The 12500-nt window shown below is 38.5% G+C and overlaps 2 protein-coding genes across 2 annotated transcripts in view; both read right to left on the minus strand.

Moving 5' to 3' along the window:
* Positions 1-419, minus strand: part of LOC138032025 (cannabinoid receptor type 1B-like) — an 855-nt gene extending 436 nt beyond the window's left edge. Inside the window, exon 1 of the mRNA XM_068879609.1 lies at positions 1-419. This exon is cut by the window's left edge and continues 436 nt beyond it. Coding sequence (XP_068735710.1) covers positions 1-419 — 419 coding nt within the window.
* An 11169-nt stretch (positions 420-11588) lies between these two features.
* LOC138032027 (cannabinoid receptor type 1B-like) lies at positions 11589-12443 on the minus strand. The gene has a single exon (XM_068879610.1). It carries the CDS (start codon positions 12441-12443, stop codon positions 11589-11591), a length of 855 nt encoding a protein of 284 aa, XP_068735711.1.
* Between the last annotated feature and the right edge of the window lie 57 nt (positions 12444-12500).

Here is a 12500-nt window from a genome sequence, read left to right on the forward strand (position 1 = left end):
GACAGAGGGAACGTGGTGTGTAAATGTATGTCAATGGCAATGTAGACATCTTTTGAAATGTTGGTTAGCTGAAGTGAGGCAAAGATGGACGAGAAAACAATAATGCACGAGTTGCAAACAACGGCTGTCTTCCGTTTCATTCTTTGTCGATATGTGTGAGGAAAAATTACAGCTACGAAGCGATCGATCGACATCGCGGTCACTAACAGGATTGAGCCGTTGATTCCGAGGTAGGTTAATACATGAACGATTTCCCCTTCTTGTGGAATACTTCGATCGCTGAACACGCACAGAAATCTCGCCACGGCTTGTGCAGGGCAAACCACAAGCCCAACGAAAAGATCCATTGCTGATATGAACGCCAGGTGCACTGAAAACACTCTCTTGAAGCATCGCAAAGGATTTCTCACCATCACCATTAAGATAAAACCATTGGGAAGCGAAACGAAGAAGATCATCAAAAGGAAAGAAATCCCACTTCCGAGACAAAGTTGATTTTCAAAATGACTATCCATTGCACCCAATAAGGCCGATGGAAAGAAATTTGAACGACTAAATATACGACTGGCCTTTCACTTTTAAAGTTGGGAATGAAACTTGTCCAAATATGTCAGACCATATTGATTCACGCAATGACCGTCGATATGCCAACGACGATAAATAGTTCTTTATAGCTTACATTCAAAAGTCAGTCATTTACAAACAAAAGGAAACAGCATGACATTCTCAGTTTCTTATTATTAACTTTGTTTTGAAAAAATTTTAAGGGTATTCTGCAACTTTGTCACGATTCACAGCTATGTAAATTATCCCTAAAGTATTTGAAAAAATTCGGCGTAATCACTGAGGTTTTGCCTCAATATGTAACCACTATTACGTGTAGCTTCAATTTTTTGAGATTAAATCATTTTAACGTCGAATGTATTGGACGTGGGTATTAGGGCGAATCTACACGGTATGATTTTTTGCGCATGCGACAAGCTTACGACAGACCTACGATACCATTGTGGCAGCGTTTTAAAATATGTTTTAAAAATGCTACGACATTTTTTCTTACGTACGTGACAATCGTAAACGAGTTGTAGGCCAGTCGTAAGCTTGTCGATCGCATGCGACAAAAATCGAACCGTGTAAATCGGGCATTATAGACACAGTGATCTGCTTCGGTAATGGTGGAAGTTTAGCGAGCGGTATTTTGTTGGTATGCAAGCGCTCTAGGAACTGCTTCAACTATATCTCGTTACCCCCAAGTTAATTACGACGGTTAATGAGTCCTTCATGGCTACACGACAGATGAAATCGTCTTGTTTTTAAAACTCTCCACTTTTGGCAGCGTTTTCAAATCAACCTGGTTTCGCCATCAGTCTTGATGCTGGTACAAATCGCGTTGGTGTAAATGCTGCCTTATATTTACTTGTATTCCAAAGACTTGATGTGCTGTACATTTTTGGGTGTAAATACCTGCAAGGAGACTTATTGTCCTATTGTATTTAACAACCACCTTAGGGTGAATCTTTAAATAAAATAAACTAAAGTGCCTGCATTTGTCTATTTAGGGAACATGTCCTCTGAGTCAACTCATTGTCTGCCGGCGGAATCCCGCAAAAAAATGTTCTTTCGCTATTTTATCTTTTTGGCAACAAATTATTTGAAGTTATGTCTAAAGTATATATAAAATTAGCTTTCGAGGAAAAAAACTAACTCTTTACGAAAAGGTATTGTTTCTTTAATAAATATCCTCAAAAGTGTGGTTCGTATATTTTGAGGTCAATTTTTTTGTTTGAAAGCGCTTAGTTTGGCTTTGAGTGCGCTGAGAATTTTTGGCCAGACAAAATTTGGGCAAAATGTTATGCAACACGAATATTTTTGGATGTTTTTAGTAATTAGACTGTATCATCGTAGGAAATTCAAAATCTTTAAGGCCAGTGCTTCCTTGCGAGGAAACAATTCTATCGATATCTAATAATAGTTTTCACTACATCTGCCCCCGCCTAAGATAATACAGATGGCAGTTGAGGTGTTTTCCATTTAATATGTGCTGCACATTGTCATATCTTCATATTATTTTACATGTAATTAGGTACTAGATAAATGAAAGTGAAAGATGCAAGGAAAGGACAAAAAAAATTCCATCAACGTTTATTTGATACGCTATCAGTTGAAAAGCAATTTACATAATTTTGGGAAATACCTTGTAAATATAATAGTAAAACGGGCTGAACAGGAACATTTAATGACTAGAAGGCAACATTTCAGCGTCATCTTTCTGATCTATGTGGTTCTTATTACAGTACCTTGAAATACCATAAAATAAGAACAAAACTCGCTTATTATATTCGGATCGCTGGTTATTGTCATCTGTGAATAGAAAAATGATCGAAGATTATGTGAAAATGTTGATACTGAGACTATGCTTTTGCTTTCTGAGGTTGCGTCTTTCAGCCTTTGTGGCTGAGTCTATCGCCCCCGTTTCTGATTTCATTTGTGTCTGATAAATCGTCGCCCCTGTTTATTTGTGCCTGAAAAATCGACTTCTGATGCAGGCAATATGATTTTCTATCAGATACTGTCTGTCTGTAAGTCAGTCAGTCAGTCAGTCAGTCAGTAAGTCAGTAAGTAGGTAAGTAGGTAAGTAGGTAACTAAGTAAGTAAGTAAGTAAGTAAGTAAGTAAGTAAGTAAGCAAACAAGCAAGTAAGTAAATAAGTAAGTAAGTAGGTAAATAAGTAAGTAAGTAAGTAAGTAAGTAAGCAAGTAAGTAAGTAAGCAAGTAAGTAAGTAGGTAAGTAAGTAAGCAAGTAAGCAAGTAAGCAAGTAAGTACGTAAGTAAGTAAGTAAGTAAGTAAGCAAGCAAGCAAGCAAGTAAGTAAGTAAGTAAGTAAGTAAGTAAGTAAGTAAGTAAGTAAGTAAGTAAGTAAGTAAGTAAGTAAGTAAGTAAGTAAGTAAGTAAGTAAGCAAGTAAGCAAGTAAGCAAGTAAGTAAGTAAGTAAGTAAGTAAGTAAGTAAGTAAGTAAGTAAGTAAGTAAGTAAGTAAGTAAGTAAGTAAGTAAGTAAGTAAGTAAACACGGAAAATCATTGCATTTCTTTTTTCATTTGTCCCTACTTTTTAAAATTTGTAGCGATATCTTTAGTTTGGAGCATGTCCCTTGAGGGCCACCGTACTCTGATGCTATCAAAGACAATAATTATTTATTGCATGTGAACAATAATTTCACTGTCCTTCACTGACCAGTAGGACCACTTTCATAATGAACAAGACGCCTCCAAAGGCGTATCCGTGGAATGTGCAAACAGTTAACACAAATTGTCCAATAACAGTGAACTTCAAGTACAGGTAAACTTCGGAAAATGGCGAGAGATTACCAGAAAGATACATCTGTAATATAACTTGAAGTTGTCTCAATGATGAAACGGTATATGAAAAGAATCATAACTGCGAAGATCATAGCTTCACTTGATTGAAGTTGTCCGTTGTGAAAACTCATTATTAATGTTACTAAATTTGCAAATGCAAACAAGGAAGCCCTATTAGCGGGTTCTCGGGATACGGGATCTTTCATTTATATATTTTTTGAAATGAGACTTTATTTAAATCCTACAGTTTTACTTCCTTCCTTAACTCCGTTCATCCAAAAATTACAAGATCAACCTTAAATCATCCGAAAAACTTATTACAGATCACAGTTCAACAACTTATCATCCTAGGCCAAATGTTCAAAAGCCGATTAATGCTAATCTCAGGTTAAAAATGAACAAACGAGTTTTGTTCTCTACTCCCAAATGCTGTTCAAGGCTGATATTCCGTGAAACTTTACATTAGAAGAAGTCAATAAGCAAAGGAAACTTTCACCAAAAAGTTCAAAACATGAAACAAAAGTTTACGCTAATCCTGGATTAAGGTAATCGGCTTTCGAACAATCGGGCCATGTATTCGAATTCCGGTCCCGTACGTAATCCTGGTTTAGTTTCTTGCAAACTGTTTAAATCTGCCGTGGCGAAGACAAGAAGACAACATGTGTACTCCATTTCTCAGAATGCTCAAAAATGTAAAATTCCGTAATTGCGCGTTCTATAGTCCAGTCCAAAGTTCTAGTTTTACAATTCCATAATCTTGATTTCAGTATTAGAGTACCTTGGTACCAAACGTTTCACAATAACTTGAAATCTCGTCAAGAAAAAAGCTTAAATCCAGTAGTCCAGTCTGGGTTGAAATCGCCAAAAACTCTTTCTATTATCGATTCAAAACTCAACAAAAGCTACAAGTAGTAAATAGTTCTCACAAACTACAAAAGTTCGTCATGATTCTACACTCGAGCTGAACAAAAAACTATCAAACACGAAAACAAAAAATCCTAGTGATCGCTTCTCGAGAAAACACTGTCTAGTTACTGCACTACCACACGTACGCAATGCGCTCCTACTTTAAAAAATCCCGTATGTCCTCAGTCGCCACCCCCCTCCCCCCCCAGCCAAAAATCTCATATCCCCACAATTTTTTTACCTAAGTTTTCCCATGTCCTGATCGCTTTTCAGCCTTTTGGCTAAGATTAGTTTCTCGGCCAACGGCTACGGTCAAGTACCCATGTACTACGTACGGTACTTTTGTCAGTGCTGTAAGGGGCAAGCACAGAACAGTTTCGGTTGTTTAAGTCAAACAACCGAAACTGTTCTGGCACAGATGGTAGTGAAATGTCCGTGTTTTACCAGGGAGGATGTTGAAGATTTGGTCTGATCGACTTGCAATGAAGTTAATCCCGTTCCGGCGGGGTTAGTAACTGGATGGGAGACGTCAAAAAATGCAACTTGCCGTCGGGAACATACGACCAAAAATTCTATTTTAATGCCCAAAAATGCGAACAAAGCAAGGCACAGATTTTGTTAGCCTGCCTTACATGTATGCAAAACAAATATTGACGCAAAAGTAAATAAATCTTGATATGTAGCTTTTAATTAAGGAGAGCAGAAGGAACTTTTAGGAAGTGTCGATCGAGAATAAGACAATTTGCGAGATGAAGACATCATAAATTTTGTGCCACGAATATAATACAAGTTACCATCAGCGAAAAACATTTCGGGAGATTTTTGTACGTTCAATCTGAGTTCAATTTTTCTATCGTACTTTTGGTCGTACAAGTAAAATCACAAAATCGAAAGTGACATCGATTTTAGCGGCCGCCTGTAATCAAGTTACCTTGCGTGTTTAATAGTGACAACTCACGAAACAAAGGATACATCTGTGACAAAATGACGGCAAGACACCGGGTTTTTGTTAGTTTTTTTTTTCCTTCAAGTGTTATAAAGTTCAACAAGATATGTGCGAATTCAACACAAAGATCTCAATCGTTGATGAAGTTGAAGTTAAGCTCCTGCGAATGAGGTTAGTAGTTGGATGGGGGACCGCTGCGAAGTCCCCGTGACGGACATCAGTAATTCGTTTTTTTTTAAACTTGATTTCATTTTTTATTTTGTTTGGCCATTGAAAGCTATTTTCTTATTTTCTTTCTACGTCAAAACGGCTGAACCAACCGGTTCCCAAGAAATATTGGAGTATTCGTGCTATGCAAAATACTGCTAACGAAGTATTCGTTCTGTGCAAAATACCGTAATGTTCACAGCGGAACACACAAGTATAATTACGAAGCAAGATCTGGAATTAACGTAGAAAGTTCATCTTACCTTTAAAGCTTGTCTTTCTCAAAGAAAAAACATCCGTCCACTTTATCGAATATTGTAATACTGTGTCAATCATGGCCGGCGGAAAGATTCCACAATAAATACGCAACAGAATGGTGCCGCTGTGGCCTAGTGGTCTAACGCGCGCACATGATCGCGAGGCGCAGGGAAAGCATATGATTTCTATTTGGGGCAGGGAAGTTCGGATAAACTGAAGGGAATAAAGGGAGATTCACCCGATCGGAGCTTAATTCAATATCCGTGGGGTATGCACATTTGTGACTACCAACAAAAAAAAGAAAATTTGACACCAGCCCGGTTTTAAGACGTGGTATGCCTTCGGCATTCCACGAAAAAAAACAGTGATATTCTTTAATCATTCCTTTGGCAATATAACTCAATTAAATAGTGAATTGTACAACTGGAAAATTTAATGTTGTAGGAAAAAGAAGTTATTAGACTTCTCCAGACTTGGTCACTACTCTAGCATAATGGTTTTCGATCTCAGTTTATTTTCCTAAAAGCATGTTGGGGTACAAGGGTGACATTTCACTATCAAGCCGATCTCTATCAAAGAGAGGAATGTTGGAGCTACCATGGTTATTGGACATTATCCGTGCATGGAATGGATGTGTTGACATCTTTCTGTCTTATTTCTGCATCATTTCTTGAAGCGCTGCCACTTTTCCGTAATTTGCTGTCCGCCGTGAGAAATTTGACTGTGTGCTTGGGACAAAACGTGAAACAGTTACACTTTTGAAACTACTTTCTTGTTGCTTCCTGTGAGGAGTTTGCCGTTGCTGTAAAACTATTAACTTTAAAGTTATCATCTTTTTGTTCCATTTTGTAAATTGTTTCGGCTTAAATTCCTTGTCTCTTAAAGGCGGAGTTGCTTCTCTGTTTTTTCTTTCAAGAATGTTTAGCCTTGTTGTAAAAATCATCTCCTAAATAACATTTTTGGAGTCTTTTGTCTTGAGCTGGTCTTTCACTTCCTCAATTTCTTTAAATAAATCGATTTCATTTACGCAATTGCGTTGGCGGGACCCTGCCATATGTGGGTTTGATGTCGTATTGCACTTCTGTGAATAAATCAAACTTTTGACCAAGAGTGGCCTGTGGTGAATAATAAAATATTCATTTATAAATTTATTCAAGTGGATTAAGGAGAAGGCAGCAGATCCAGAGATAGGGAGTTCAAGATCAAGTTCTGGAAAGCATACGGAAAGGTCTTGAAAAATATAAAATGTCTGGGAGTAACGTTGTGTAGAGGGGGTGGGCATACGGGGGAATGATGTGTGAAGGAAGGGTAGAGTAGGATAGAGGTTCTGGAGAGGATCAGGGAGGGATAGGTGAATAGAATCATAGGGAGGAAAAGCTGTCTAGTTCTTTTTAAGATCCCCTAAAAAGCCAAGCCCCTGTTTTTTTAACTACACCCCCAAAAAAGATAAATCCCTTTTTTACAATGTCGATTAAAAATTAAAATATACTTTAAAAAATTTAAACTGGTTAAAAAATAAATCAAACCAAAAACAAAATTAAACCACAACAGATAAATATATTCCAGTAATAGATTACTTTTATTCCAGTAACAAATTACTCCAATTATTCGGATTTGGGCTTTTCTGGGGGTCTCGATTTAAATGCGCATGCGTAATATTACTTTGCCTCGGAGAGTCACTTTTCATAAAAGGTTGGCCAAGTGGGATTCGATACTCAATTTCAGTTTTTAGATGACAACTGGAATGCTCTCGTCGCGAACTTTGATACCATTTAAGGACGTTCGCGCCCATTGCTACTGCGCATTTTTTCACGCATGTCACGCATACGTCATGCATCGCACACCACGAAGGTAAACACGATGCTAAAGGTGCAAACATTTTCCACAAGAATGGAACGTGAAAGCAGGTGGCATTATGGGATGGCTGTGGACCCAGGTCTTCTCGGAAATGTCACGCAATGGCGTGACAGTGCGAAAAGACAATCGCTTTGAGAACCTCGCAGCGATTTTACTCTCTTGAATGCTCGGTGACCCCCATTTTTCTTTCCGTAGATCACTTCCTTTTCTGATTTTGTCTATTTTTACAAAAAACAAAAAAAATCTGTAGGTGAGAAGTTTCAAATATTTCGCCTTTTATGCTCTCGTGCGACCGAAGTTTTCTTTCTTAGGCAAATATGTATCGTTTTTCAAAGTCTATATTACCTCAGAAAAAGACATCACCTGCAAAAGTTTCTTTAGTTGTATTAGTTATTGAGTATGTTTACCTGATCTAAATTTCACTAATGTAGCTTTTTTACTGCTGACAGTTGTAAGCAAAGATCGTCTTAAAATAATGCAAGCTTCTAAAAGTGCACCTCATGATCTCGAAAACGAGCACGGCGACCCCCCATTTTTATTGCCTTTTTGGCAAAAGTAGATCATTACCTTTCTGCGTGGCAAGTGTTAAAAAAATCTGTACGTGGGAACGTTTTGGGCGCGAACGTCCTTAAGGGCCCACAGACGGATTTTTCGCGCGTTGCTAAGGAAGTGAAATGTTACTTCTGGTAACTGACGTCATCATATCATGAGATGACGAGAAAACCCACTCACAAGCAAAAGTCACCGCATAAAATGTTTCCATCGAAGGTTTTTCCTCGCCCTTCCTCGCGCTCGTTCTCAGATCAACTGCGCATGCGTAAACGAACTGACTTCCGGTTTGAGAAAAAAGCTGAATTTCCGGCGATTTTAAATTGAATTATTTTTTTTATACATGGCACGTTTCAACCGCAAATACAGAATATAGCTAAGGATTGATTTTTTAAAATCATCTTTTTTGAAAAAGTTATGGGTATTTCAGTATCGTTTGTCTTTAAAAAGAACATTTTTCAAAATAAAAAGGAAACCATGCTTGGCTGGATTCAAAAGCGAATACAAATTATCAAACCATCGATTAAATACCCAAATTGTGTAGCACGGAGAAAAATTTAGAATTTTATTTTACTGGTCACGTGGCCATGGGCGTAGTATGCTGACGTCATATTTAGGGTCATTGGCTTACAAAAGTTGGAAACTGATCAAAATACTGCCAAATTCTCTCAAATTACTTAACCATTACATACTTGGCAACGCACCCCAAAAAATACGTCAGTGGGCCCTTAAAGCACATTTTGAAAATGACTGCTGAAGCTATTTGAGCCATTTTTCAATGCTTCGGTTGCCAACCGTTTTATAATAATACCGTTGGCAACCGAGGAATTGAAAAACACACACAGGACACACACAGGAAGGAAGCTACTCACAATAGAAATAAGGTTAGGCTTTTTATTTGAGAATTTGTAAATATAATTATCTACCTAATTAGTCTTTTATCGGGATTCCCATATAAATTCTTATATTATTGTCAGCCATGTTGGCTTTCCTGAGCAATTCTAAGTATTTCATGATTATTTCATCTTGTTTATATTATACAATATGGGCGAAGTGTCCTCCTATAACTGGACTGGTACGGACGGATTTGGAAGTAAGAGTCAGACCGAAAGATTCGCTATAGTTTGTCCGCGTTGTCGTCAAATTAAATATAATTAAGGGTGCGTTCGATTCACCGTATTCCGGAATAGAAATACACGGAATATAAGTTAGAAACCCTTCGTTTTTACGGAGAATCACCTTAAAATTGCCAAACATCGGCTAAAATGTTATTTTAAACATATTTTTGTTATCTTTGCTGCTTCGAAATGCGCCAAACATACCGTTTTAATCATTATGCCACTTATTCTTATTCCGGAATAGGGTCAATCGAACGCACCCTTAGTCATTTCACGTAGTAGTTTTGACGAATACGGGAGAGAAATGTAAAAAAAAAAAATGCGTGCCACACGCACAGCACGATCATTTTTTCCTCTTTTAACTAATAATATTACTGCTTTTTGGCTTTGTCGTTGCCGTAGCCGAAACTCCCTGTTACTGGCAAGAGGCCCTGGGGATGAGGTAAGAGAACGGATCCCCCATAAATTGGCCTCTTCCAATGATAGTTTTTTAAAATCGAATTTTAGCTACGCAAGCGGCTATTTTTAGAGAGGCACTTGATTGGCTAGTTGTAAGGACGTAAGGAAATTTTAAATATGCGCGGTATTGGGAATGAGAACATAAAATAGCTTTGCGAAACTAAAAATAGATTTTAAAAAACTATGATGGGGCATGGGGATCCGTTCTCTTACCTCATTCTCTCTTGTCACTGATCATCAAAACTTCAAATTACAGGGAAATGATACAGAAGCTCCCCTGACCTTTAAAGTCTCAAATTCCGACCGCGTAAAGAGTTCAATTACATTCAAAACAAGGGGGAAAAAAGGAAAGGAACTTCATTTAAGGAGGTTCAAACGAGGGTACGTCAATGCTTCCAAGTAAGGATCGACACCACAACGTTGTATCAATCATGTATGAGCAATATTGTGGTACCAAATAAAACACGAATTATTGCTGAACAAGATACAGTCATTTTTGTGAGGTAATATGTCACCATGGTAACGGACAAGCCCTGTAAAAACACCCTTTATTTTGTCTTTAGTTTCTTATATCTCAAAAGCGAACTCGATGACTCCCATTTTTTATTTCTGAAAAGTAATCAAAAGGGCAACATAAAACTTTCTGCAAAGTTTAAAAAAATCCTGTATATTGGATTTAGAGCCACCGTTATTCTGTGATTGTTTAAAAGTGGCTCTAATTCTGCTGTACAGAATTGTTTTAAACTTCACCTAAAGTTTCACTATGGCGTTCTCATCAATTGTTTGCAATAAAAAAGGGGGGTCACCCAGCTCGTTTTCGAGATATGAGCAACTAAATCCAATATATAGGGTGTTTTGCTAGGCTTTCCCGTTACCCAGGTAACTTATTACATCACAATAATGATTACATCTTGTTTGAAAATAATCGGCGTTTCATATGGTACCACAACATTGCTGTTACGTGATACTGTGTTGTAGCGTCATTCGATCTAAAGAGAGTGTCTTCCAAGTGTTGAAAGTATTTTGAGCCACCTTAAATGTCTAGTCTTCAAAAGTTAGCGCTGGGCACTAATTGGGGACACTGAACTAAAATTAAAAAATTAACGCAAGTCGAGTCAAACCAGGGAGTATTATCATATCCAGTTTTTTCAGCCCTAGTTGGGCCTTATCTGGCACGCAGCTGCACACATTAGACTGGAAACATGACCAACTCTACCAAGTTTTGGAAATCACGCGAAACGCGACTAAAATATTTTAGTCAAAGGGGACAAAGCATCAACAATGAAAAGTGCGCTTTTGGAGGCCATTTTTCATTCTTGATGAAAATCGTACTGCGTACAATATTCCGCCAAGAGAAAAAAAAAACGGTTCCCATCTGCTCTCGTTAAGAGTCGTGGGACTTCAAGACCGTCCGAAAATCCCTCCCCCTCCCCATGGGGGAGTCAAAATGGCATTTTGGTCATCACCTGTTCCTCCCACTTCTTACATCGCATGCGGGCAGATTTTCCACGTTGACCTGACTCCAGGGTTTTTCTTTGGCTGTTTTGGTTTTCGACCTACATTAAAATCGACTCATGACATCTGGCTGTGGGATTATTATAAATGGACCGCACAGTTGCTGCTAGGCGGAGACGCCTTTCAGTTTTATGCTTTCGCTGCGCTCTTCACAATCTGCAAGGAAGAGTAGTTGGTAGGCCAGCTGCTGTTGAGTTGTTTTTGTTCTTTGTCTTATCTCGGCGCACTTGCTCTCAGTTTCCCGCCTTCACTTTCAGAAATTATTTACTTCCTTTACTTAACAAATTTTCCACTTCTCAAGAATACGGATAAAGTCCCCCAAACATACAACCTGGAGAGTATTTTTGGCTGAACGGTTCAATTGCAAATGTACCACTTCAGACTACAAGGTCAGCAGTTTTTTTTTTTATTTTCTTATTCTTTATTGCATGGGCACTGTTACCGAAGACAGCCTTGTGCTTGCTGTTTCGTCATCTTCTTTTGTCAAGCCGAGCACGGCCGCGCAAGATTTCTTCAATTCGTTGATGCGAAAAGACGCCAAGAAAGGATTAACCACAGAGTTTAGATACAGGATGACCGTGGATGATTGCCTGACGATGAAGAACCAATCTTGTTTTGCGCAGCTTTCACAGTGGTTCCCGACAACCATGACAGCAAAATACGGAATTAGCGAAAGAATAAGAAACACCAAAATGAGAAATGACGTTGTCGCAATTTTATTTTCCATTTTGGCTGCCCTTTCTCGTTTCCTGTCGTTCAAAGAAGTGTTGCTTGGCATGGTGTCTTGTCTCTGAACAGCAACTCGCGATTGCTTCTTCAAAAAGTAGAAGATTCCGAGATAGGCTACAGAAGTCGTGGACAGAGGGAACGTGGTGTGTAAATGTATGTCAATGGCAATGTAGACATCTTTTGAAATGTTGGTCAGCTGAAGTGAGGCAAAGATGGACGAGAAAACAATAATGCACGAGTTGCAAACAACGGCTGTCTTCGGTTTCATTCTTTGTCGATATGTGTGGGGAAAAATAACAGCTACGAAGCGATCGATCGACATTGCGGTCACTAACAAGATTGAACAGTTGATTCCGACGTAGCTTAATATCTGGACGATTTCCCCTTCTTGTGGAATACTTCGATCGCTGAACACGCACAGAAATCTCGCCACGGCTTGTGCAGGGCAAATCACAAGCCCAACGAAAAGATCCATTGCTGATATGAACGCCAGGTGCACTGAAAACACTCTCTTGAAGCATCGCAAAGGATTTCTCACCATCACCATTAAGATAAAACCATTGGGAAGCGAAACGAAGAAGATCATCAAAAGGAAAGAAATCCC

This window comes from Montipora capricornis, chromosome 14, assembly GCF_036669925.1.
Source record: "Montipora capricornis isolate CH-2021 chromosome 14, ASM3666992v2, whole genome shotgun sequence".
NCBI lineage: Eukaryota > Metazoa > Cnidaria > Anthozoa > Scleractinia > Acroporidae > Montipora > Montipora capricornis.